Genomic DNA, 27,602 nt, shown 5'->3' with positions numbered 1-27,602 from the left:
CTGAAAGGTATCCTTTAAGAAGAGGAAGAAGAAGAAAAAGGTAAAGATACAAATTATGAACAACAAATACGCATCTATCAACAAGTGAATCTAAGAATCAAGTGAATAAATAATATGATGTACAGAATGAACTGGTGATTATAATAGAACCAGGGACATAGAAAGGGAATGGACTGACTATTCTTGGGGGAGGTGGGGGGAAGGGGAGTGGGAGATGCGGGAAGAGACTGGACAAAAATCGTGCACCTATGGATGAGGACAGTGGGTGGGGAGTGAGGGCGGAGGGTGGGGCGGGAACTGAGAGGAGGGGAGTTTTGGGGGGGGGGAAGAGGAACAAATGTAATAAACTGAATAATAAAGATTTAATTTTTAAAAAAAAAGACTCCAAATAAATGTGGCTTATTGATTAAGGCACCTTCTGATTTACAATATAACAGTCTAGTCCACCCCCATCACCATATATTTGACCCCTTTACCCTTTTCATCCTCCCCCACCCTGGATCAGTTTTCTATTGCTGTGTAACAGATTACCTGAATTCTCAGGGGTGAAGAGTCCAAGCACAAGAGTCCTCCATTAGGGTCTCACAAGGCTACTGGGAAGAATCCAGGCTGGACTCTCACCTGGAGGCTGGGCTGGGGGAGAATGTGCTTACTCACGTTGAGGGCAGTGGATGGTAGGACAGAGGCTCCAGCTTTTGGCTGGGGCTGCGGCGTTCCCTGCGCCGACATCAGTGCTTTGCTACTTGAGCTTCTCCAGCAGGCCTGCTTACTTCCTCCAGCCCCAGAAGAGTCTGCAGTCTGGTAAGGAGTTTTAGTGACCACAGGACATCCCAGCAAGTCACAGATCTGTCCCAAACTCCCGGTGCAGGCGCTGCAGGTCCGCCACCGCGCAGCAGGCGGCGCCGGGCTCGCCTCCTCCGCCTCCAGGGCCGCGCGCCGTGGGCCCCGTCCCGCGCCGTAGGCCCTTCCGCGCGCCGGCGGCCGCGATGGCGGACGTGTCCGAGAGGAAGCTGCAGCTGTCCGTGCTGTTGGCCTTCGCCTCCGGGGTGCTCGTGGGCTGGCAGGCGAACCGGCTGCGGAGACGCTACCTGGATTGGAGGAAGCGGAGGCTGCAGGACAAGCTGGCGGTGATGCAGAAGAAACTGGACCTGGCCTGAGCCCCGCGGGCCCCGCCGCTCCCGCGCGCCCCCCTCGCCGTGCGCCCACCTCGCCTTGCCCGCGCGGGGCCTCCAGCCTGAGCCGGCCTCCTCCTCAGTGCCCAGTGCCGGTGAGCAGTGCCTACAGCGGTTCCAAGTCTACGGGAGACTTGGAAGTGGGGCGGGGGTCTGGGGCAGCCCACAGGAGGTGGCTTGCTCCCACGGACACCAGAAAGAGGAGGGAGCTTTGCTTTCCCCAGGAACTTGCGCTGGTGTCTTAGCTCAGTTCATTGCTTGTGTTTGCAGGGAATTACTTACCACGTGCAATGTCGCTGCATTCAACTTAAAGTGTAAATACTGGGGAAAGCGAAAGGAAAAAAGAAGGAGTGGACCAAGGTGTCCCTGACACCCGTTTCTCTCTCATCAGTCTTTTCAGCAATGTCCTTGTTAGCACGTAGTCCTTGCGTCCGTGTTTTGCACTCTCCAGTCTGAGTCCCTGGGTGATCCGCAGCCTGGCAGAATGGAAAGAAGAAGGACCTGGAAGTCAGGAGCCTTGAATCTAGTCCTGGCTTTTCATCGGGGCTGTGCAGGCGCTCAGGGTGTCCGTTTTCTTACCTGTAACACCAGATCTTGTAGTTCATGTTTTAGCTCTACAATAGGATAAATTGAAGTTAATGATTATTTCTCTCTCTTTTTTCTCTTTCTGTTCCCAACAGCTTGTCGAAGATGGATAGAAATCATCTGTCGTTACACTTTATGAGTCAATTTTATTTTTAAAATAAAATGTTAAACATCTTTGAAACTTTCATTAAAAGGACAAGGGGTATCTTGTCTGCCATGCAGTTCACTGCATCAAGACATCTGCATGCCCAAAACTGATCTATTTGCATTTTTAAGCAGATACCTTGTTTCTTAAGGAATCTATGCTAGTTCCTGGTACAACTGCAAAGCAGAGTTGGCCTGGGCACAGTTATGAGTCCTTTTGGTCAGTTTTTTGTTTGTTTGTTTGTTTGTTTGTTTGTTTAACTGAACCTGATGAGAAAAGCAAGAGGCTGTGTAGAAATAACTGGGGTAAGAGTGCTGTCTATAAGACATTTGCACTTTCAGGAGAATGGAATGTGCATGTGAAGGAGAAACCCTCTTGAATAGAGCTTAGTGATAAATCCAAACTATATGTAAAAATCAAGAGTGAGGGACCAAGTCCCTGGTTATTGTGGATTTGCAAGAGATGTTTTCTAGAACACTGCCCTTGCTTGTTCCTCTAAAGATTAATTTTTTGTCTTAGCCAATTTAATGGCAGCTCCAGGTTAACACCAGGAAATTCAGAAAAGTTGTTTCCACAGAAAGCTTTATTTTATCCATTTCACTGGAGCCATTATGCTTTGTTAGTTCCAACCTTATGTTCATTCTGTGAATGCAGCACTCAGGGACTGGCATGCAGGTGCTGAGGGCTCTGTCCCATCTGGGCTGCAGGTTGCTGAAGTATCCTCGTCGCCATTGCTCATTCCAAGTCACTGAGAGGCTCCAGAGCTCAGGCTCTTTGAGACAAGGCAGGTTTCTTAAGGCACATGGTGCTCCCTGGCGTTTCCCATTACAGTGTACTTACATGGAGCCCCCTGACACACTCATCTCCCTCTCCTGTCTCACCTCAGGGCATGTACTGCTCACCCCCCATGTCCTATCCAGGAGCTTATGTGGTTTCAGCCACCCCATTCCACTCCTAATCGTTCTCTCGTTTTCTGCTTCCTGCCTCTTCACAATGGCCCTGTGTCCCCAGCTCTGTGGTGGGCAATTCCCTTTGACATTGGTTCTGTCACCATTTCTCCTCTAGCCATCTACCCCTTGCCCTACATAAATGGGTGTTGGGTTTTCCCTAAAAACTGTCTCACGTGGAGATGTGACTTTTTCCATGGTAGCAAAATTGGCAATAGAAAGGTTGGGAGATAGGTTATGATGCCAGTCATATACCTTGGAAATAAACTGTTCACTCATGGAAATACATGTTTCAGCAACCGCCCCACCACTCCCCCCCTAGTAATTTCGATGATGATGCTGTTCCAGGACTCACAGGAATAAATGCTTGTAATTCTGAATATGGAACAAAAATATGTAAAATTGAAGTCATATTTCTACCTGAGGTGAACAAGTGTAATATACTTTTTTCATCCTTCACTGCTCATACTTACACATATATGTAGGGGAGGGGTATTTTTTCCTTCAACAGAGTTAAACTGTATTCATTTCCATTTAAAATAAGCACATCCCTTGCCCAGCCAGCATGGCTCAGTGGTTGAGCATCAACCTATGAACCTGGAGGTCATGGTTCGATTCCTGGTCAGGGCACATGCCCGGACTGCCAGCTCGATCCCCAGTGTGGGGCGTGCAGGAGGCAGCTGATCAATGATTCTCTCTCCCTCTCTCTCTGAAATCAATATATATATATACATATATATATCCCTATAAATCAGATACAGAAAATTTTTTCCTAATTTATTTATAGACATTTAAAATAAGGACTTCATAAACGGATTATCAGTGTAATTATTTTTTCTTTTTGCTTACCTCTTACAAGATCACTTAGAAGTAGTGATTTAGTAATTGATTTTAAAATATAGCATTTACCACTTTATCATTGATTACAAACATTTTAATGGAAATACTTATGTCCTGCTATTCAAGTGAACTTAAGTATGAGCCATAATGGAGAAATTAATTTAAAATAATGACATGAGCTGCAAAAAGCAGATGGTGCCCACTGTTGACCAGGACATGAACAAAAACCCATACCCTGCTGTAGAGAATAAATCAGGACACATGTGGGAAAACAGGCAGTATCTACTAAACCCGAACATATAATATGCCCGGTGGCCAGCATTGAGCACATGTGTTCCCACTGTGTACATATGTAAATAGTAGCACTAGGTTGTAGTAGCCCTAACCTGGAAACTACCCACTGTCCAGCTACAGCACAAGGAATGAGTCTGAGTCCATCAAACTACAACCACACACAGCGATACAGGTGCATCTCACCAACATGTTGAGGGAAAAGCCCGACACGCTGCCAGGACACATGGATGATCCCATCGCAGAGTTCAAAAGGCAAAGCCAGGTTTTGTTAGCAATTGGGGTCGTGTTAACTTTTGGTGTGAGGGGGGTGGACTGGGTAGGGCCTAGAGCAGTGGTTCTCAACCTTGGCTGCACATTAGAATCACCTGGCAATCTTTTTAAAATCCTGATTCCTGGGCCTCATCCTCCGGAAATTCTGTTTCTTTGTTACTAATGATGAGGCCCAGAAATCAGGATTTTAAAAAGATTCCCGGGTGATTCTAATGTGCAGCCAAGGTTGAGAACCACTGGCCTAGAGGAGAGACTGTTGGGGTGCTTGTCATGTTCTGAATCCTAATGTGAGTGAGTGACGTGGGGGAGTGTTCAGTGTGAAAACTGAGGTGGGCGCTTGTTGTCACTTTAAATTATACTTGAAGAAAAAAAGTACACAAACAGCATGGCCTGGGCCATGTGGCATCATTGTGTGTGGTTCTGAAGGAGCCTAGCAGCTCCTCGCGTGAAAGTTGAGCTCCGATCCTCATTCTTGTTCAGTGTAGTGGAGCGTGGGGATTGGTTTATAGGATCCAGTCCCACTTGGGGAAATGTCACTTCAGTCTGAGAGTAGATGTAAAATGGGGATGATTATTCGCTCACAGGCTTGCTGTAGAACAGAGTCCCCATCCTCACAGAATTCAGGATGGCCACGTGCAAACCTAGAATGAAAAGTCAGCCACACCCCACGTGGCCAAGAACTAGAAACTGCCCTTTGCAAGGAGCGTAGGCAACAGAACTGGGGGTCCCGGAGGGCAGAGGGCGCAGAGGAAAGCTGTCCTTGCGGTTAAGAGTTTAAGGTGCTTAAATGGTATCAGGTTGGTTTAACAAAACTGGCATCAGAAAGTAGTGGCATAACACCAGGGCCCTGCAGTCACGTGGCAACACTGAGACCGTGGGACCCGTGGACGTGCGGTTTCCGACGCCGTGGGAACCCCCGACCGCCACCCCGCCTCTGGGTGCCGGTTACAGACGACCACGTGGCGGGGCTGAGGGCTCCGACCTGCGGTGGCGGGGTCGGGGGACAGGACCTCCTCCAGAAAGTCTCCCTGAGCCAGGGCAGCATCAGGCTGTGCGACGAGCGCCCGCTGATGGCGTCACCAGCTGACGTCACCTAGAGGGGCCGCTCGCCCGCTCAGAGGCGAGGAGGTGCAGGCTGGGCGGCCACGCGCCTCCCGCAGCCCGTGTAGCGCCCGGAGCTGAAGCTGCAGGTCCGACCTGCTGTCGCCGGGCCTGGACAGTGCGGAGCCCCGGCGCTGGCGGCGAGTGCGGGGCGCCTGAATCCCGGGAGCCGCCCGGACCCACGGGCCTTCCCGGCTAGACCGCTCCCCTCACCAAACCCGGGTCTGACACTCATCCTCCCCACCAGACCCCAGGGGCCCAACCTCCCAAACGGTGACCTTTGACTGCGCGCCCTCACCCTAACATTTCAGTCTCCGAGCCTAACACCTCCCGAACCCCCTCACCATTGCCAACCACATCTGGCCCAGCACCACTCTCTCCACTCTCCAGTCCCCTTTCCCGCAGCCTTCCTCCATGGAAGCTGCTATTGCTTCCCGTGAACGCAAATGAAATAGGATTAATCAAAGAATATCTCCACCAAAGACCTTGAACTAAAGAAGAAATAAAGTCTAACTAATATACATGAGAAAAGTTAACTTCAAAGGTAATGAAGTAATTGCAAAGGAAAGATTCCTGGAGCATTTAAAAAATCAATATTCAGTGCTGGGGAGGGTGTGATGAAACAGACACGGGATAGCGCTGCTCCGAAGTACAGGGGACAGCCTTTCTGGAGACAGTTTGACAGGATGTAGCAAATATTCAGGCTCCTGGGCTGGATAATTACATTTCCAGGAATTTATCACACATAATAATAAAAAAGTTGGGCCAGATATTAATGTATAAAAACGTTCATCACAGTGTCACGCTTTTTAAAAAATATTTTTTAATTGATTTCAGAGAGGAAGGGAGGAGAGAGAAACATCAATGATGAAAGAGAATCATTGATTGGCGGCCTCCTGCACCCCTTCTGGGGATGTGCCCGAACCAAGGTACATGCCCTTGACCAGAATTGAACCTGGGACCCCTCAGTTCACAGGCTGAGGCTCTATCCATTGAGCCAAACTGGCCAGGGCTGCAGTTTATTTTTATTTATTTACTAGAGGCCTGGTGCACAAAATTTGTGCACAGGTAGGGTACCAAGGCCTGGCTGGTGACCAGGGCCGATCTGTGGGGCAGTGGGTGGGGCAATCGGGGGGGCCCCTGCTGGCACCCACCTTGGCTGGCCTGGTGCCAGTCCTGCCCCCCACTGCCACTGCCACTGGCCTCCCTCTGCAGGTGACTGGTGGGGCTATCAGGGGCCCCCTGCTGGCACCCACTTTGGCTGGCCTGGGGCCTGCGGGCTAGGGGCAGCTCCTGTGTTGAATGTCTGCCCCATGGTGGTCAGTGCGTATCATAGGGACCGGTCATTCTGCCTTTCAGTCAATTTGCGTATTAGGCTTTTATTATATAGATTTTTTAATCCTCACCTGAGGATATTTTTCCATTGATTTTTGGAGAGTAGAAGAGAGAGGAAAAGTCAGAGAGAAATATCAATGTGAGAGAAACACATCGATTGGTTGCCTCCTGCAAGCCCCTGACCAGGGCCCCGGCCAGGGAGGAGCCTGCAACTGATATACATGCCCTTGACCAGAATTGAACCTGGGACCCTTCAATTCACAAGCTGATGCTCTATCCATTGAGCCAAACTGGCTAGGGTGCAGTTTATTTTGAAATACATAAAAAAAATAAGGCAGACTAATGAATAGATGGATCAAATAAGTAGAGTAAAATGTTAATGGCTTACAGGCTGGGTCACTATGTCCTCATCCAGGCACAAGTGAACCTACCTAGCCCCAACTGTATTCTTTTGTCTGTCTTCTTTAATCCTTCACTGCCCCTCCTCAGGTTCACCCCTAGCTGTGCTGGATGTGGTTCACCATGTTGCTCGTTTTCTTTATTACGTCCAGTGGTGCTTGGGTTTTCCATTTTTATTTAAGAATGAGGGCCTAGATTGACTATTGTAGAGAACCTTGTAGGTTTTTCTACTGTTGTATATCTAGATCTCCTTCCTACTGGTTCTCCCTTATGAGAATGAAGTTCTCTGTGTGTGGGCAGGGATTTGCAGGGGCTGGGAGTGAGCCTTTAGCCTGAGGAGCCCACAGCGCCAGAGTAGGGTGGGCTGTACCCTGGTGTACAGGGAAGTTCTTTAGCACCTAGAAGTCTCCCCAGGTCATTCATTCATTAACTTGTTTTAGAGAAGAGTGCCCTGGTAAGGAGGGAGAGGAGTGAGGGGTGAGGTAAGAGAAAGAGGAGCTAACTGTCAGGCTTTCTGTACATAAACAGGCTTATGTAATAGTCAAAGACTTATACAAGGGCCTTAACTAAATCTGAACTTAATCAGTGTCTTTACTCTCTTCCTGCACAATAGAAAGACCTTGGATTGCCCTAAGACTGATTTCCCTCTTTATAGCTTAGGTGTTATGAATATGATTTAATTTATAAAATACATTAATATATAAATAACATAATATTTAAAGTAGCCTCAGCTGTAGCTCATTTTTGGTGGTTTTTATAGTTCTCACTTGGATGTCTAAGACTTAAGCTAAATGCTATGAGCTGTCTGTGGAATAACTAAAACTCTAAGTGAATGGACAGGCCAAGGTCAAGGGGACATGCACTGTGATGGGAAGAGGCCGCTGTGGGGTCCTCGGCTCTGCCTCCGCATCGTTATTACCATTGACGGGCTGTGCTCACCTTTTAGAACCTCACTTTCTCCATCTGGAGGGAGGGTGGCTCTAAGGGTTGAATGAGGCGATGCCTGTAAACTGTTAGCATCCCTCTTGGTGCACACTACCTGTTAGCCATATCCTCATTCTTAGTGTCCTCTTGGCTGGGTCCTAGGCTTGTGGGCTTTAGGGTAGGTGGAGAAGCATTTTCAAGTACGGTGCTGTCCTTATTTTAGAGGCAGGACTCTGAAGCCCAGGGTCACTTAGCTTTCCGAGCTTTGTTTATCATATCTGTGTGCCTTAGAGCGGGGCTGTGAGGATCCCGGGCTAATGGTGGTAAAGCATATACATGTGCACTTTTAAACATAAGCCATACAATCACTAACTGCCTTACCTGCTTGAAGACTTCTGTATGATTTTTTTTAAATGTGTATTTTTTTTATTTCGGAGAGGGAAGGAGAGGGAGAGAGATAGAAACATCAATAATGAGAGAGAATCATTGATCGGCTGCCTCCTGCACACCCCTACTGGGGATGAGCCTCTAACTGGTAATCGAACCATGACCTCCTGGTTCATAGGTCAACAGTCAACCACTGAGCAACACTCGCCAGGCATTTGGGATTAGGGCCCATCTTTACGACAAACCCACTCTGCCTGGAATGTAGCCCTTACCAACTACAAAGCGTCTACAGTACCTAGAAGGGAACAAAACAAAAAACAAGTTATTTCATTTGGTTTATATTCCAACTTACTCATTTACATTTCTTTTCATCTTACTGTGTAAGGGAGGCCTAGTCTCATACTGGTATTAACTTTGTCTTCCAGCAACTATTGGAGTTGTCTTTTCTTTTAAAGTGAATATAATAGGAAACAAATCAATTTTTCAGTGAAATGGACTTATGTTCTCTCCTAGGCCAATGAACCTGCACTGCCAGGAACTGTCTCAGAAAAAGGAGGAGGAGCTCAGTCTCTTGGACAAGCTGACCCACCAACTGCAGGAACTTGCCATGTCCATAAGTAGAAAAAATAGAACTGAGTACGCTTCTTCCCTTCCTTCTTGCAAATGTGAGGTCACCAGTTTTAATGTTTCACTCAAGATATAGACACATGACAGCGTCGCAGGAAGGGGCCAGATCCGGAGTGTGGGTGGTCTTGACTTAGTGCAGAAAAGATTTCACACCCCTTTCCCCCCGAGAATTGTCAGTCTACTCTCTTTTTATGCCCCTGATTCTATTATATCCACCAGTTTATTCTGTTCATCAGATTATTTATTCACTTGATTTTTAGATGCACTTGTTGGTAGATATGTATTTGTTGTTCATAATTTGTATCTTTACCTTTTTCTTCTTCTTCATCTTCTTAAAGGATACCTTTCAGCATTTCATATAATACTGGTTTGGTGGTGATGAACTCCTTTAGCTTTTTCTTGTCTGTGAAGCTCTTTATCTGACCTTCAATTCTAAATGATAGCTTTTCTGGGTAGAATAATCTTGTAGGTCCTTGCAATTCATACTTTGAATATTTCTTGCCACTCCCTTCTGGCCTGTATAGTTTCTTTTGAGAAATCAGCTGACAGTCGTATGGGCATTCCCTTGTAGGTAGTTAACTACTTTTCTCTTGTTGCTTTTAAGATTCTCTCTTTGTCTTTAGCCCTTGGCATTTGAATTATAATGTGTCTTGGTGTGGTCCTCTTTGGGTTCTTCTTGTTTGGGACTCTCTGTGCTTCCTGGACTTGTAAGTCTATTTCTTTCACCAGGTAGGGGAAGTTTCCTATCATTATTTCTTCAAATAGGTTTTCAATATCTTGCTCTCCCTCTTCTTCTGGCACACCCATAATCTAAATGTCCCAGAGGCTTCTTACTCTATCTTCATATTTTTGGATTCTTTTTTCTTTTTGCTCTTCTGGTTGGGTGTTTTTTACTTATTCATATTTCAAACCATTTATTTGATTCTCAGAATCCTCTACTCTACTGTTGAATACCTGTATATTATTCTTTATTTCAGTTAGTGTATGCTTAATTTCTGACTGTTCCTTTTCCACTTTTTTGGAGGTTTCTAGAAGATTCCTGAATAACTTTATTACCATGGCTTTGAACTCTATATCCAGTAGTTTGCTTTCTTCCATTTCTTTCATTTGTGACATGTTTCTTTGTCTCCACATTTTGGTTGCTTCACCATGTTTATTTCTATGTATTGGGTAGAGCTGATATGTCGCCTTGAGTTGATAGAGTGGCCTTGTGTAGTAGGTGTTCTATAGGGCCCAGTGGCTCAGCCTCTCCAGTCATCTGAGATGGGAGCTCAGGGTGCATCCCTTTGTGGGCTGTGAGCACAGTCTTATTATAGTTGAGACTTGATTGCTGTTGGTGTCACTGGGAGGCCTTGACCTCCAGGCCATTTGGCTGTAAGAATCAGCTGGGACTACAGTGGGAGAGCTGCTGTGCAGGAGACACCCATATGGAGCAGGACTTGCTTCAGTGGGGCTGTGGTGCTTACTGAGTCTTCCCCTTGAGTGTATCACTTATGGATGTGTAGAGTTGTAATCTGGTATGGTCTCACACTGACCACTGGGTACACTTGCTCTTGGTTCTCCAGGGAGGTGCAAAGTCAGCCACTGCCTGGGCCACCTAGCATGAGCTACCGAGATATCTGCAGATCCCTCCTCTTTGTATTAGGTTTGGAAGCAAGGCAGGCTAGTGCTGGGTCTTGGGCCTTTTATTAATAGGTTTGGGGCTCCCTGACCCAGGTGCATAGTCCCAGCATAGGAACAATGACCCCTGCGAGCACCTCCGTCTGGGATAAAGTCGCCCCGAGTTCCTGCCCCAATGCCAGACAATCCAGTTCCTTCTCATATGTGTCTGTTTCCCCCAAAGCCTCACCGTGGTGCTGGAGCTCAGAGGAAGTGGGATCTTGTAAATTCAGTTCATGGTGCCGGCCTTTTAAGAGAAACAGCTGAGTCTCCAGCAAGTTCTGTGTCACTGAGCCCCAACCCCCACTGGTTTTTACAGCCTTATGGGGACTTTTCTTCCAAGCTCTGGGACGCTGGGCTGGAGGTCTGGTGTGGGGCTGGCACCCTTTGCTCCTCTGGGCAGCTTCTGCAGAGACGATCTCTCTCCCAATTAAAAAAGCGGCTCTTGGTAATACTTTAAGCAATAAAACAATTTAAAAGAAAAAAGAAATCACACCACTTCTGAGGATTTATCCAAGAGAGATAAAGACTATGCTCAGACAAAAAAATTAATTAATTAATTAAATTACATTAGATTAAATTTTAAAAAGCGGCACAAAGTGGATGCAGGACCAGCCCATTCTGCACCTCTGCACCTCCTGCCAGTCTCAGTGTGCTCCCTTCTTTACCTCTCTAGTTGTAGGACTTCTATTCAGCCAGCTTTCCAGCAGTTCTGGATGATGGTTGTTCTGTGTTTTCGTTGTAATTTTGATGTGGTTGTGGGAGGCAGCGAGTACAGGCTTTTACCTATGCCGCCATCTTCAAATCTGTTTTTGTTTTTATTCGTTAGGTGAACTCCTCAACACAGACATAATTATTCTTTTTTTATAATGTCTGTTATGTATCTTTTTTTGTAATATGTTTTTATTTATTTACCTTTTTTAAAAAATATGTTTTTATTGACTTCAGAGAGGAAGGGAGAGGGAGCGAGGAAGATAGAAACATCAATGATGAGAGAGAATCATTGATCGGCTGCTTCCTGCACACCCCTACTGGGGATTGAGCCTGCAACCCGGGCATGTGCCCTTGACCAGAATCAAACCCAGGACCCTGCAGTCCACAGGCTGATGCTCTATCCACTGAGCCAAACCGGCTAGGGCTATTTATCTTTTTTGAGAGAGAGGAAGGGAAAGGGCAAGGGCGAGGGAGAGGGTGAAGGAGGGGACAGAGAGAGGGAGAGAGAAAGAGAGAGAGAGAGAGAGAGAGAGAGAGAGAGACCTCGACAAGAGAGTGAAACTTCGATCAGTTGCCTCCCTATATGCACCCAGACTGGGCACAGAACCCATACCTGGGCATGTGCCCTGACCAAGAATTGAACCTGCAATTTTTTTGGTGCACTGGGTGACACTCAACCAGTTGAGCTACCCAGCTGGGCCAGGAGTGTTTTTTAATATGTTGATCTTCCAAAATTAGTGCCTACAAGGACCAGGTCATTTTATGGTCAGCTTTGTCTCTTTCTTGTATTTCTTTGGTTCTAATTGAGTTTTTTGTTTTTTATTCCTCTGACTTTACCCATCCTTGGTTTGGGCTGGTGTTAATGGCACTAACTGGGTTTCTCTTATCTATCTCCCTGAATAGGGTGACTTAAGCTATTGCTGTCTGGTTAGGGAGGAGAGTTGTAAACCATGTGCTCTCAAGTGTCCTTGGTCAGGGAAGATAAGATCTTTCTATTTACAAGCTGGCTGTAAATTGCTTGAATTGTTTGGCCCTATTTGTCTACCCATCTGTCTCACTTTCCCTTTTCTCACTTGTCAAAACTTCTAACATCCAACTATCCTGCCTCAACAGTCTAGATATAAACAAATAGCAGTAATAGGATAATCAGTGGACACTAGTCATAGAGCACAGTAGACAGTGTGAGAGCCCAGGAGACATGCAGAAGACCTCAGTCCTGCTTGGTCGATGTTCAGTGATGTCAAACAGCCATCTATATATATAAAAGACTAATATGCAAAGTGTCCCCTCAGGAGTTTGACCAGAGACCAGGAGTTCAATTGCTTGCCATGATGTGTGCTGACCACCAGGGGGTGGCACGGAATGAAGGAAGGCCCCTGCCAGCAGCTGGAAGGCCCCGATCAGCCCTGATCGCCAGCCAGGCCTAGGGACCCTATCTGTGCACGAATTTCATGCACCAGGCCTCTAGTTTTATATATTTGTCCAGATTTTAGAGCTGTTTCTGGTAGAAGATTAAATTTAATACCAGCTACTTGTTGTTCTCAGCACTGGAAATCAGTGGGAGTTCTAGAGTCCTTGCAACTACATCCTTAGCATTTTCTGAGGATACAGCATAAAAATAAGGAACAGCATTTGAAGAGTCTGATTCATTGATATGTTCCTTTCTGCTTCCCACAAATTGGGCTTTTTAGACCATCAGATTCCTTTCCACTTTGCAAAGGCTGTTACTTCCCCTTCAGCAGGAAGCAGGGCATGTTTCTGCCTCCAGTTGTCAAAGAATAGTTACGAGCCCAGCTGGTGTAGCTTGGTGGTTGAGTGTCATCCTTGGAGCCAGGAAGTCACAGTTCAATTCCCAGTCAGGGCACATGCCAGGGTTGCAGGCTCAATACCCAGGAGGAGCATGTAGGAGGCAGCTGATCAGTGATTCTCTCTCATCTTTTTTTTTTAATTTTTTTAAAATATATTTTATTGATTTTTTTTTTTTTTTTTGCAGAGTGGAAGGGAGAGAGACAGAGAGCTAGAAACATCGATGAGAGAGAAACATCGATCAGCTGCCTCCTGCACACCCCCCACCGGGGATGTGCCCGCAACCCAGGTACATGCCCTTGACCGGAATCGAACCCGAGACCCTTCAGTCCGCAGGCCAACGCTCTATCCACTGAGCCAAACCGGTTTTGGCTTCTCTCTCATCTTTATGTTTCTATCTCTCTCTTTCTCTCTCTCCCTTCCTCTCTGAAATCAATAAAAATATATTTTTATAAAAGAACATTTATGAAAGGAGGAAATATGTAAATAGATGATTCAAAACATTTTCTTTTTACATATTGACATTAAAAGCAGCATCTTTATTTTCATACATTTTCACACATTTGTTTATTTAGCTTTTCAGATCTCTGCTTTGTTTTCCCAAATAGATAATAAATTACCTGAAGGCAAACTTATGACAATTACTAGAGGCCCAGGGTGCGAAATCGCATGAGACCCAGACCCAGCATGCCCTGGGACCCAGCGTCAAGTCCCGCCAGTGCTGCTGGACCCATCAATGCACCTCCTGGTGACCAGTCTTTGGTCGTTATGGTGTTATGATCACTGGGTTTTTATTATATAGATGACTTCCCTTCTTTCTTTTTTTTAAAATTTTGTTTTATTGCTTAAAGTATTACAAAGAATATTACATATGTCTCCTCCCCCCCCCCACCCCCGCCTTGACATTCCCCCGGCCTCCTCTACCCCCCAGTGTCTTTATGCTTATATGCATGCATATAAGTCCTTCAGTTGACCTCTTACCCCCCGCTCCCGCCCCCCAACCCTCCTCAGCCTTCCTGCTGTAGTTTGACAGTCTGTTCAATGCTGCTCTGCCTCTGTATCTATTTTTGTTCATCAGTTTATAATGGTCTTTATTATCCATAAATGAGTGAGATCATGTGGTATTTTTCTTTCATTGACTGGCTTATTTCATTTAGCATAATGCTCTCCAGTTCCATCCATGCTGTTGCAAATGGTAAGAGTTCCTTCTTTTTTACAGCAGCTAGTATTCCGTTGTGTAGATGTACCACAGTTTTCTAATCCATTCATCTGCTGATGGGCACTTAGGCTGTTTCCAGATCTTCGCTATGGTAAATTGTGCCATTATGAACATAGGGATGCATGTACCCTTTCTGATTGGTGTTTCTGGTTTCTTGGGATATATTCCGAGAAGTGGGATCACTGGATCAAATGGGAGTTCCATTTTTAACTTTTTGAGGAAACTCCATACTGTCTTCCATAGTGGCTGCACTAGTCTGCATTCCCACCAGCAGTGCACGAGTGTTCCCTTTTTTCCGAATCCAGCACTTGTCATTTGTTGATTTGTTGATGATAGCCATTCTGACAGGTGTGAAATGGTACCCCATTGTTGTTTTGATTTGCATCTCTCGGATGATTAGTGACTTTTAACATGTTTTCATATGTGTCTTGGCTTTCTGAATGTCCTCTTTTGAAAAGTGTCAATTTAGGTCCTTTGCCCATTTTTTGATTGGATTGTTTATCTTCCTTTTGTTAAGTTGTATGAGTTCCCTATAAATGTTGGAGATTAAACCCTTATCGGTGATAACATTGGCAAATATGTTCTCCCATGCAGTGGGCTTTCTTGTTGTTTTGTTGATGGTTTCTTTTGCTGTGCAGAAGCTTTTTATTTTGATGTAGTCCCATTTGTTTATTTTCTCTTTAGTTTCCAATGCCCTAGGAGCTGTATCAGTGAAGAAATTGCTTTGGCATATGTCTGAGATTTTGTTGCCTTTGGATTCCTCTAGTATTTTTATGTTTTCCCATCTTACATTTAAGTCCTTTATCCATTTTGAGTTTATTTTTGTTTATGGTGTCAGTTGGTGGTCTAGTTTCATTTTTTTGCATGTATCTGTCCAATTTTCCCAACACCATTTATTAAAGAGACTGTCTTGACTCCATTGAATGTTCTTGCCTCCTTTGTCAGATATTAATTGAGCATATTGGTTCAGGTCGATTTCTGGATTCTCTATTCTATTCCATTGATCTATATGCCTGTTTTTGTGCCAGTACCAGGCAGTTTTGAAAACAGTGGCTTTGTAATACAGCTTGATATAAGGTATTGAGATCCCACCTACTTTGTTCTTATTTCTCAGGATCACTACAGCTATTCGGGGTCTTTTGTTATTCCAGATGAATTTTTGGAGAGTTCATTCTAGGTCTGTGAAATATGCTTTTGGTATTTTAATGGGCAGTGCATTGAATTTATAGATTTCTTTGGATAGTATGGACATTTTAATGATGTTGATTCTACCAATCCATGAACATGGTATGTTCTATATAGATGACTTCCCTTCTTACATCACTCATGGGATCTCACACTTTCTGCTTTACATCTTTGTAGATACACTACAGAGTACTTCAGCAATATGCTTGGGGGTCACTTTAAATGACAGAATTATCAACAAAAAGCACAAAAATGCAAAATTCCTGAACTAAATAGACTGCCAAATGGTACTCGTTTTCAGTCCAAGAGCTGAAAAAGGAAGGCAGAGTGTCACAAATATGACATCGGGCAACTCAAATTTTTTGCTGCTTTGCACACATCTGTGAATGGCCATAAAAGCACTGCAAGTGTTGATTTGGGGGTTACCAGGTAAATCTTAGCAAGTAGGTAAATTTACAAATACAGAATCTGCAAATAATAAGGATCGACTCTATGCAGAAGTCAATATGTGACAACAGAGGCACAGGAGTAGCTAAAAGGGCTGGCAGGGCACATGGGATGATATCATCTTAAAGGTCTTTCATTTTGGGTGAAATGTAATATTAATTCAGGTTAGACTATGATAAGTTAAGGATGCATATTGTAAAACCTAGAGTAATCACTATCAAATAAGGTAAAGAAGTAGCTTAAAAAACCAACATAAACAATAATAGGGAATCCTAAACATGACTTTATTTTTCAAAATATATTTTTATTGATTTAAGAAAGGAAGGGAGAGGGAGAGAGATAGAAACATCAATGATGAGAGAATCATTGACTGGCTGCCTCCTGCACACCCCCCACCAGGGATCGAGCCTGCAACCCGGGCATGTGCCCTGACCAGGAATTGAGTCCCATGACCTCCTACTTATAGGTCAATGCTCAACCACTGAATCACGCTGGCTGGGCCTCAACATGACCATTTTAAAGGTAAATTTCTCTAATGTAATCTGTAGGCGAGCAAAAACCTCTGTTTTGCTGTTGTTTGCCAAGCACACAGTGTCTGTCACGCAGTAGGTGTCCTGTAAACATTTGATGACTTTGCTGAATGTTGAATGAATAAGTAACGCTCAGAGATTTAGCAACTTATCCCAGCCAGTATTATTTGAACTCCTCTCCCTTCCCTCACCTTCCATTTTACCTCCTGCACATCTTTCCAAAATGTCTTTCTCTTCCTCCCTAATGCTTTTTTCTTAGTCCATACTGTGGCCCTGTGTCACTCTTCACAGCCATCTTTCCTTTAGCCCTTCCTCCAGTCTGTCCCCCATGTGTAGCCATCTTTCTAAAGTGCGGAGCAGATCCTGCCCTCTCACTTCATCTTAGGGACTTTACATCTTTGCATGATGCTCACCTGGATGCCTTCTGCTCACCTCTTCGCAGCCTCACCTCTCGCATTTCTCCAAGCCTGTCCTGCATTAGTGACCTACTTGAGGTTCCCTGATCTTGAGCCTCCTTTCTCCCTTCCTCCCCCTCCTTGCTACTTCCTTTTACCTGATTAACTCCAACTCATCTCTCAAGACCTATTTCTGAGTGTTTCCTGATCCGCAGCCATGCGGTCTAGGTTAGGTGCCCCTCTTGTGTTTCCTTAGCATCCCGTGTGTCTCCAGGCTAGTACCTATTGAGCTCTGGAGTAATTATCCATTTTCTAGATGCCCCTTGGGGACGGGGAATTGTGTCTGTCTCACCTGTGTAACCACCATGTCTGACACGGACTAGCATCTGTTATGGGGCAACCCGTAAGAGTCGACCACCAGAGCCAAAGGGTAGAATTTAGGAGCCTTTATTAGCTGGCCAGTGACTGCAGTTACAGCATCCCGCCATAGCAAGGACCGAACTGCAGCCCCGACCAGATGTAGAAGATGTGGTTTTCACAAAAACCACAAAACTGACTGGCTAAACACACACAAAGTTCGTTGCTCCATTTCGCAACACAGGTCACAGACTCATATCTTAGAAAGGTCACAGGTTACAGACTCATACCCCCGGAAGGTCACAGGCTCATACCTTAGAAAAGTTAGGCTCTTCACCCCTGGCTAAACCGTGACCTGCTTGTAAAAAATGTTAAGAGGGAGCTGTGGTCTTTGCAACAGAGCCAGTCCTGGTTCCCAGGTACAGAGGAATTTGCTTTTTAAAACCAGTAAGATCACAATCAATGGGATGTTTACATTACAATCAATAAGGCATTCAATCGAATGGGATGATTTATATAATTCAGAAAATCAAAATAACTTTTTTAGTGTTAAGCCAAACAGTAGGGTTAGAGTTAAATTACAGTTTCTATCTGAGATGATTGCTACCATACTTCACATCGTCAGCGCTGACCTTTGTTACAAGCGTGCTGTGGGGCAGACGCTGTTCCAAACACTGTGAGTCGGTAACTCATATACTCCTCATGAAGCAAGTGCTGTTATTATCTCCACTCTATCAATGAGGAATGAGGAGCTTATGATTTACTGCCTGTAAATCAGTTATTCCTCAGCAAGCAGGAGTAGAGCCAGAATTTAAACTCGGAGCCAGTGCTCTAAGCACTGTGCGCTGATTAATGCTCAAGCAGTTTGCTGGGTAGATGAGTCCAGGACCAGAGTGAACGTCTCTTGGCCACTAGTCCCGCGCATGCTCTCCCTGTCACTTGCCTTCCTGCTATATAACTCCTTCACCACGCAGCCCCTCAAGTCCCATATTCTTAGCTAGATGGTATAAACCATTAGCCATGCTTCTTCCTTATTTATTTGTCAGTTTCAGTATGGCCAGTTCTCCTATGTATAGAAGTTATACTCTGACTTCATCTGATCTTAAATATTATTTCAAGTGATACATATCATGGAAATAGTCCTTTTCTTTTCTTTTGCAGAATTAGGGTACTTACTGAAAGAGAGGAACATAAATATTCTGTTGACGAAGGTAAAGATGAGGATGATGAAGAAAGAGGTGGGGAGAAAGAAGAAACAGAAGAGGAAGAGAAACAGAAAAATGAGTCTCACCAGGTGGTGAGTAAAGAATACATTGCTGTTGGAGATTTTACTGTTAGTGGACCAGGGGTCATACATTAAAGACAGATAGAAACAAGGTTGGACCCTAACCTCAGAACCAATTTGCATACCTAATAGAATAAAGAAATTCTACTTCTGTACCTGTGTTACATATTCCTGATACTAAGCTTTTAAAGACTCAATATGTTTAAATAAAATAAGTAGTACTTATAATTTAAAAAGTAGTCATGTGAAATTGTTATCAAAGTCACCTTAGCTTGTTTGGCTCAGTGGATAGAGTGTCGGCCTGTGGACTGAAGGGTACCAGGTTTGATTCCAGTTAAGGGCACATGCCTGGGTTGCAAGCTCAACCCCCAGTAGGAGGCATGCAGGAGGCAACCAATCAATGATTCTCTCTCATCACTGATATTTCTATCTCTCTCTTCCTCTCCCTTCCTTTCTGAAATCAATAAAAATATATTTTTAAAAAATTGTTATCAAAGGTACCTGGTAGTAAAATGGTAAAAGAGTAAATACTCTTATATTTATTAAAAATAGTTTTAATAATTCCTATTTAGGGGTAAAATTTTTTTTTAAAATTAAATCTTTATTGTTCTGATTACATTTGTTCCTCTTTTTTTCCCATAACTCCCCTTCTCCCAGTTCCCGCCCCACCCTCCACCGTCACTCCCCACCCACTGTCCTCATCCATAGGTGCACGATTTTTGTCCATTCTCTTCCTGCATCTCCCATTCCCCTTCCCCCCCCCCAAGAATAGTCAGTCCATTCCCCTTCTATGTCCCTGATTCATTGTAATCACCAGTTCATTCTGTACATCAGATTATTTATTCACTTGATTCTTAGATTCACTTGTTGATAGATGCATGTTTGTTGTTCACAATTTGTATCTTTACCTTTTTCTTCTTCCTCTTCTTAAAGGAAACCTTTCAGCATTTCGTATAATACTGGTTTAGTGGTGATGAACTCCTTTAGCTTTTCCTTATCTGTGAAGCTCTTTATCTGACCTTCAATTCTGAATGATAGCTTTGCTGGATAAAGTAATCTTGGTTGTAGGTTCTTGGTATTCATCACTCTGAATATTTCTTGCCATTCCCTTCTGGCCTGCAAAGTTTCTGTTGAGAAATCAGCTGACAGTCGTATGGGTATTCCCTTGTAGGTAATTGAGTCTCTTTCTCTTGCTGCTTTTAAGATTCTCTCTTTGTCTTTTGCTCTTGGCATTTTAATGATGATGTGTCTTGGTGTGGTCCTCTTTGGATTCCTTTTGTTTGGGGTTCTCTTCGCTTCTTGGACCTGTAAGTCCATTTCTTTCACCAGGTGGGGGAAGTTTTCTGCCATTATTTCTTCAAATAGGTTTTCAATATCTTGCTGTCTCTCATCTTCTGGCACCCCTATTATTCTGATATTAGTGCGCTTGAAGCTGTCCCAGAGGCTCCTTACACTATCTTCACACTTTCGGATTCTTTTTTCATTTTGCTTTTCCAGTTGGGTGTTTTTTGTCGAATCTTTGGTTTGATTCTTGTGCTCCTCTGGTCTGCTATTTGGTATAATATTCTTTATTTCAGTCCGTGTATGCTTACTTTCTAATTTCTTTATCGTAGCATCGAGGGTCTCATTAGTTTTCGTGAGGCTCTGCTCAAGTTTATAGCAAGCCCTCAAAATTGCGATTCTTAGCTCCATATCCTCCATTTCTGTCATGTTTTTTTGTCTCCGCATCTTTTATGCTTTCTTGGTGCACCCCCTTGTGGTCTTTGTGCGCAGTCTTGTTCTAGCCAAGCCTTAATTGTTGTAGTTAACACTAGAGGGATTTGACCACCAGGCCGACTGGCTGTAGGAATCAGCTGTGTGGAAAACAGGGGTAAAATTTAATGTAAAATTTATTATTTTGCTTTGCTTAAAGGAAGGGGAAATTCTCCTCACGCTTGAAATAAAACCTGATGGTTGGTAGATGACTAAGAATGCCAAAGGAAAGAAAGGTCTCATTCCCAGAACCTACCTGGAGGTTAGTATTGTTTATTCTTTCCTTTTCAGCCAAGGTCTTGTAATTTTTCATAAAAATTAAGCTATATTCTTGGATCAACTGACTAATGAATGACTTGATGTGTAGAATTTGATTTAATTTTGAGGAACAGGACATGGGGAAATACTGTGTGTTAATAATCCTCAGACCTGTGAGTGTTCTTATGCAGGTGAGCCCTACAGTGTCATCTCACAATCAAGTTGCTTTGGAGATTCGGGCTAATCATAAAAATTAATCAAGGTTTATTGTTTGTCATAAAGCAAAACCACAGTTAACTTTGTGTTAACTTCCACACATGCATGATCCCATACTAGAATATGAACAAACTATACATTCCTGTTTGTGGCCTATTTTTTTTTCTATTTCATGAAAAAGCACGGTCATTTTCTGTGTCAATATACATAGGTAATCTGTCTGGATCAGTGCTGTTTAACAGAAACTACAAATATAATTTTAAATTTTCTAGTAACACACAGATCTTTTTTTTCTGACACTACTTCTAACACCAAAAGTGTGGTTTCTTTCTCTGACACCAAATACATGTTGTTGTTGTTGTTCTTTAAAAAACAAAAAGATTTTTTTATTGATTTGGGGGAGAGAGAGGAAGGGAGAGGAAGAAAAAGGGAAACATTGATCAGCTGCCTTCTGCATGCCCCCTACTGAGGATCAAGCGTACAACCCATGCATGTGCCTTGATCAGAAATCAACCGGCAACCTTTTGGTGCACGGGGCAATGCCCAACCAGCTAAGCCACAACACCCGGGACCAAATATGTGTTGTTTTCCACACCAATTGTCTGAAACCAACCAGGGGTCCAACAGTTCAATTCATTCTGACACTAACTTCTGGAATTAGCAGATCCCACAGGTAAGGACTCAGCCCACGAATTGCCCTATTTCAGATGCCAGTCACAAGTCCTGGGAGCCTCCTGTATTTGAGTGACAGCTATAAACTCAGCGGTTCCCACAGCCCTTCTCAGGTTTGAGAATTTGCTAGAGGGACTCACAGACCTCAGGAAAACACCTTACTTGTGTTCCTCAGGCTATTATGAAGGACCTGACTCAGGAAGAGGTGCCCAGGGTGTGGGGGGCGGAGGGAGTAGGACCTGGGACTTCCATGCCCCCTCTGTGTGCCGCTGCCCCCAGCACTTGGACGTGGTCACCAGCCTGGAAGCTCCCTCAGCCCCGTCCTTTAGGGGTTTATAGAGGTTTCATTATGTGGACATGAGATTAAAGCCTTGGCCGTTGGGGACCGAATTCCCTCTCCAGCTCCTTTCCTCTTCCTGAATGGGGGAGGGTGCGGTGAAAGTTCCCATCCTCTAATCACAGGGTTGGTTTCTCTGGCAAACAGCACCCCCTCCCATCACCACATTAGCATAGACTCAAGTACAATTATGAAGAACAGGACACTTCTGAACTGGGAATGAAGATCAAATGTAGCCCAGCCAGCATGGCTCAGTGGTTGAGCGTCGATCTATGAATCAGGAGCCCATTCCTGGTCAGGGCACATGCCTGGGATTCTCTCATCATTGAGGGTTCTATCTCTCTCCCCATCTCCCTTCCACTCTAAAATCAATAAAAATATTTTTTTTAAAAAAAGATCAAATGTATATTTTTCACTATACCAAACATTTAAAGAAGTCAGACAGTCATTGAAAGAATAGGTGACATGCTTTTTAATATTAGTCAGCATATAAAATATATTACCACTTCACCATATAATCAACAGTAAAACAAATATTTTTATATCCTAAGTCTTCAAATTCTCATGTGTATTTTACACTTAAATAGCGCATCTCAACTCGGAGGAGTCGCACTTCAAGTGTCAGCAGCCAAGGAAGCAAGTAAGTGGCGGTCCTATCGCACAGTCCGGGTCTGGCTCATCTTTTCGGTGGCAGCACAGTCTTCCAGCTTCACAGGTGGACATTCAGGTTGTTTCTGCCTATCACAGCTATCAATGTTGTGGCAAAGAAGCTATGGTTAGCCTCCACTATGGGTTATAGGAGATCCCCAAATAGTGGCTTAAGTTAGATCGAAGCACGATTCTCATGCTTGGCAGCAGGGGGAGGTAGGAGTCAAAGGGGGCTGAGGCCCCATTGAATGTTCCCCTCTGGACAGGTGGGGGCAGCTCTCCCAGGGGTGTCTCTGTAGGTTAAGTTGGCTGTTAGATCTTTTAACCATTCCTAGCAGCAAAAGAGAAGGAAAAGGGAACAAGAAGTCAAAAGGCCTGAGCTGCAATCTTTTTAAGACTGTTTCCTGGATGTCACACAAAAAGCTTCCAATTATATCTCCTTGATCAAAATTTAGTTCTCAACGTCTAGGGCTTGGAAACTAAAATATTAGTAACAGAAATATGTAACACAGGTACAGAAGTAGAATTTCTTTATTCTATTAGGTATGTGAATTGGTCCTGAGGTTAGGGCCCAGCCTTGTTTCTATCTGCCTTAAATGTATGATCCCTGGCCCACTAAAATCTCCAACAGCAGTGTATTCTTTCTCCCTTCCACTCACCACCTGGTGAGACTCATTTTTCTGTTTCTCTTCCTCTTCTGTTTCTTCTTTCTCTCCGCCACTTTCTTCATCGTCCTCATCTTTACCTTCATCATCAGAATATTTATGTTCCTCTCTTTCAGTAAGTGTCCTAATTCTGCAAAAGAAAAGAAAAAAATACTGTAATTTGCCATATTTACAGAACTAAAAAAGAAAAATTGTGTGGTCATTTCAATAGATATAGAAAAAGTATTTGACAAATTTCAAAACCCACCTATGCTTTTTTAAAAATTCTCAAAAACTAAGAAAAGAAGAGAAAGTCCTCAAATTGCTAAAAGGCAACAAGAGAAAACTAAAGCTAGCATCGTCATCCTTAATGGTGGAATATTGAACACTTGTCCCCTAAGATCATGAACAAGTCAAGGATGTCTAAGAAATAAAAAGATAACTCAATTTTCTAAATGGACAAAAGCATTAAAAAAAAGAAAACATATTAAAAACCAAGAAGCATATGAAGAGATACTCAACATATAATATGTAATCAGGAAAATGCAAATTAAAACCACAGTGAGCCTTGGCTGGCATCAGCCCATGCACCGAAGGGTCACTGGTTCAATTCCTGATCAAGGGGACATACCTGGGTTGCAGGTTCCATTCCCAGCCCTGGTTGGGGCAAATGCAGGAGGCAACCAATCAATGAGTCCCTCAACCTGGCCGGCACCCTTCAGCAGTCTGGGAGCCCTCGGGTAATGTCCAACTGACCTGATGGCTTAGGGGGAGCAGGCCTAAGCTGCAGTTGAACATCCTTAGCACTGCTGCGGAGGCGGGAGAGGCTCCCGCCACCACCACCGCCACCGCAACTGCGCTGCACTCGCCAGCCATCAGCCTGGCTTGTGGCTGATCTGTGGCACTCCCCCTATGGGAGCACACTGACAACCAGGGGGCAGCTTCTGCATTGAGCATCTGCCCCCTGATGGTCAGTGCATGTCATAGTGACCTGTCGTTCTGCTGGTTGGTCAATTTGCATATTGCCCTTTTATTATATAGGATAGGCAGGTTAAAAAATAGAAGGGTGGAAAAAGTGTACCAAGACAGTTACCAGGAATAGAGAGGTACACTGTATGATAAAAGGGACAGTTCACCAAGAAGATGTAACAATCCCAAATGTGTGTTCACCTAACATCAGAGCTTCAAAATGCATGAAGTGAAAACTGATGGTACTGAAAGGAGAAATGTGCAAAGCCACAGTTATAGTTGGAAACTCTACCACTTCTCAGTAATCTATGCAACAGGCAGACAGAACATTGGTAAGGATATGAAAGAACCAAATACCAGCATCAACAAACTGGATCTAACCTTTGCACAACCCTTCACCCCCAACTAGTAAAATACACATTCTCTTAAGTGCACATGGAACATTAAGCCAGATAGATGCTTCTGAACACTTAAAAATTTCAAATAATACAATGAGTGTCTTTGATCCCATGGAATTGAAATAGAAATCAGTGACAGAAAGATAACTGGAAAATTTCTTAAATATGTGGAAATGAAACAACAGATTTCTAAATAATCAAAGGGTTAAAAGGAAATTTCAAGGGAAATTAAACATATTTTGAACTGAACAAAACATGGAAATGTAATGAAGAATGTGTGGGATGCTGGCTAAAGCTGTGCTTAGAGGGTAGTTGATAGCATTGCATGTTTGCATTAGAGAATTCCCAAATGGGAGGTCTGACTCTCTCCTGAGGACGCGACAATTGAGTTGAGATCGGAGAGGTGAGTAGGCCTTAACAAGGTGCAGTGAAAGAGAACTGTGTACATGGCCAAAGGAATAGTGCAGGCAAAGATTATGGTGGGAAAGGACTCGGGAAGTGCAAGGCCAGGTGGCTGAGTGGGGAGAGTAAGGGGAAGTACAGATTGGGATGAAATGGGAGATGGGAACTCACAGGTGCCATTCTGTCCTGCAGGTACATCCAGTCCTACCAGTGGAACACTCAGACCTTTATTCTGAGACAAAAGGAAGTCATTGAATGATTGACAGCAGAAGTGGACATGATTTTTAACATGAGCTCATTTTTATAGATTTTGACCTCATGGAAAACATGTTTGGGTACAAAATCTCTCATTTTAGAAACTCTTAGGTCTTAGCTAAAAGTTTAATGATGTGAGAAAATACAAAATATTTTTAAGGATAACACAACAAATGCCATATATTTTGCTGGATATGTGTAATGTCCAGCAGTGAAATTCTACATGAAAACAAGAAAAAACAATAAGAACTACAACAATTTAGGAAGTTGTGACTTTTTACTGACAATAAAATAAATGTTTTTCTTCAACTATGTTAGTATGTGATTTGAAAGTGGAGAAAATCACAAAGAAAAAAGCATAGCAAGAAGCTTAAAGAATGGACAAGATGACGTGGAATAGAGTGGAAATAGAAATAAATATAAAATCATCAGCAGAGAGCCAGGCAATTGAGCATCCTAAGAGCATGCTGAGAAACAAATCAGAATACACCTGTGTAAAAACAAGAAAACGTGTTTGAGGATGAAGAAGGGAAGAAATCTGAGATATTTGTGTGTCTGAATTTTGTTGCATTAATGTTCTGTGATACAATTAGTCCAGTGTATGTACTTCTGAATCCAGTGTCTTGCCACAATGCAATTTGATTGTAGGCATGGGATTTATTGTTACAAATACAATTTGGTTCAGAAAAAAATTAAAACAACTGCCCACTTTTAGGCAAAACCATCCCTGCTCCTCTTTCCCGGTGGATTATACTGGACACACTTCTTTATCCCCACCTTCAGTACTCAAATACACACATAATTTATATCTTGAGACCAATTTCTTCACCTTTACAATAACGCAATTGGACTAGACACAATTTTTCTTTTCCAAAATAAAAGTGGACTTCTTTTTATTTCACAAATATTTCATGGTTATAGGTGGAAAAGAGAAAAGTTTAAAATAAGTGATCATTCACACACTAAGTTGGAAATAATTATATATATATATTTATATGTATCCTTTCAGATATGCTCACTGTATAAATAAATATACACTTATCTATATTTATAAACCATTTTATGTTATATCGCTGTTTGATAATGTATTCTATTAATATGAAAAATATTTCCAGAAAATTATATCTTCAAGTATCTTTTGTCCTGCTCCATCATAAATCATATAATTTGACAGTAGTTATTGGATGTAAAATTATTTTGTTTTCTGATTTATGAACAATTCTGTGATGATCATCATTGTATAGGTACCTCTGAACATTTATTCAATTCGTTTTGAATCATTTCCTGCAAATAAAATTAGTTTCAAAAATATACATATTTTAAATTTTAGTATGTATGAATTTTGAATCATTTGATCATATTTCCTTGGAATTTTGATTGGGATCTCCTCACATTTGTAGGTTGGGTTAAGAGGAATTCATTCCCTGGCTCCTTTACCAGGTATGTATTGAGCGCCTCCTATGGGCCAGGCACTAGAAACGCAGTGCTCAACCCAAAGAGCTTGTCATGATGGCATGTTTGCATGAAAGAGTCAGACCAGCCACCACATGCATAACCTGAAGTCAGGATGTGCTGCGTGCTCTGAACAAAAGGTAAAGCGGAGAGACAAATGGTGAGGAGGTGATTTGTGTGTAGGATGACGTGAAGGTTTGTCAGATCGAGGTGATAGTTGAGCTGCTTTGGGATATGCATAGATGACCAGCAAAATGTAAACATCCCAGCTGAGGCCCTAGTTTGGGCTCTGGTTCCAAAGTGCTCTTGGTGGCTCCTGATCCGAGGGGGAAAGTGTATCCAGCCTCATTCTTCACAGAAGGGAGGACAAAGCACCCAGCCCCTGGCCTCTCTGGACCCCTTACCATGAATTAGCCTTTCATTGTGGGGCCTATTCTTACTTCACTGCTGTGGCTCCAGCGTGTCCTCTTCCTGTAACAAACTGTAGGCAGCAGGCATTCCTGTTTACCTGGCCCTGAGTCATACAAGGGCAGTGCACACTGTGTTTAATTCCAAATTCTAAATGGGCCGCCTGACCTGCAACGGAGCCATCCCCCTGTCTGCCCAGTTCGTGGTCCCACACACTGAATGGGTCTCTCCCAGGCATCATCTGTGTTGCCCAGGAAACTACAATTGCTTGTGTTTCCCTTGAGATTTAGGGCATTTGACTTGACTCTCCTATAAGCACTACCCCAGCCCCCAGCAAGAACTTGGCTCTTATATTTCCATCACGCTGCTCCTACACTGCATGGAGGACAAGAGGTCTGAGGGCTTAGAATCTGTAGTGTTGGAAGGTCATTACATGGTACTGAACCAAGAATTATGACTAAGATAGAGGGAAGGGGGTGTCAGTGATGCAGATACTGAAATCATCAGAGATAAGAGAGGGACCTAGGGGTCTAAGGTGACCGCAGCCAGCAGGGCTGGAATAGTCTAA

The 27,602-nt window shown here is 43.7% G+C and overlaps 1 protein-coding gene across 4 annotated transcripts; it reads left to right on the top strand.

Moving 5' to 3' along the window:
* Positions 1-961: 961 nt before the first annotated feature.
* On the top strand, positions 962-26,226 carry LOC139020125 (mitoregulin). 4 transcript variants are annotated; one of them, XM_070429756.1, is made up of 5 exons: positions 1,170-1,267; positions 8,913-9,035; positions 18,500-18,635; positions 22,446-22,498; positions 25,112-26,226. In XM_070429756.1, exons 2-5 carry the CDS (start codon positions 8,917-8,919, stop codon positions 25,176-25,178), a joined length of 375 nt encoding a protein of 124 aa, XP_070285857.1. In that variant the 5' UTR covers positions 1,170-1,267; positions 8,913-8,916; the 3' UTR covers positions 25,179-26,226. The 4 variants fall into 4 exon arrangements, with proteins under 4 accessions (XP_070285859.1, XP_070285858.1, XP_070285860.1 ...); XM_070429758.1 differs by lacking the exons at positions 18,500-18,635; positions 22,446-22,498; positions 25,112-26,226 and having other exon boundaries at positions 962-1,267; positions 8,913-9,048; XM_070429757.1 differs by lacking the exons at positions 8,913-9,035; positions 18,500-18,635; positions 22,446-22,498; positions 25,112-26,226 and adding an exon at positions 1,853-2,015 and having other exon boundaries at positions 962-1,267.
* The last annotated feature ends 1,376 nt before the right edge of the window (positions 26,227-27,602 follow it).

This window comes from Myotis yumanensis, unplaced genomic scaffold (assembly GCF_028538775.1).
Source record: "Myotis yumanensis isolate MYYU_CA2020_CCGP unplaced genomic scaffold, mMyoYum1.0.hap1 SCAF_11, whole genome shotgun sequence".
Taxonomy (NCBI): domain Eukaryota; kingdom Metazoa; phylum Chordata; class Mammalia; order Chiroptera; family Vespertilionidae; genus Myotis; species Myotis yumanensis.
Note: the sequence above shows the minus strand (reverse complement) of the source record. Positions and strands in the feature narration are given on the sequence as shown.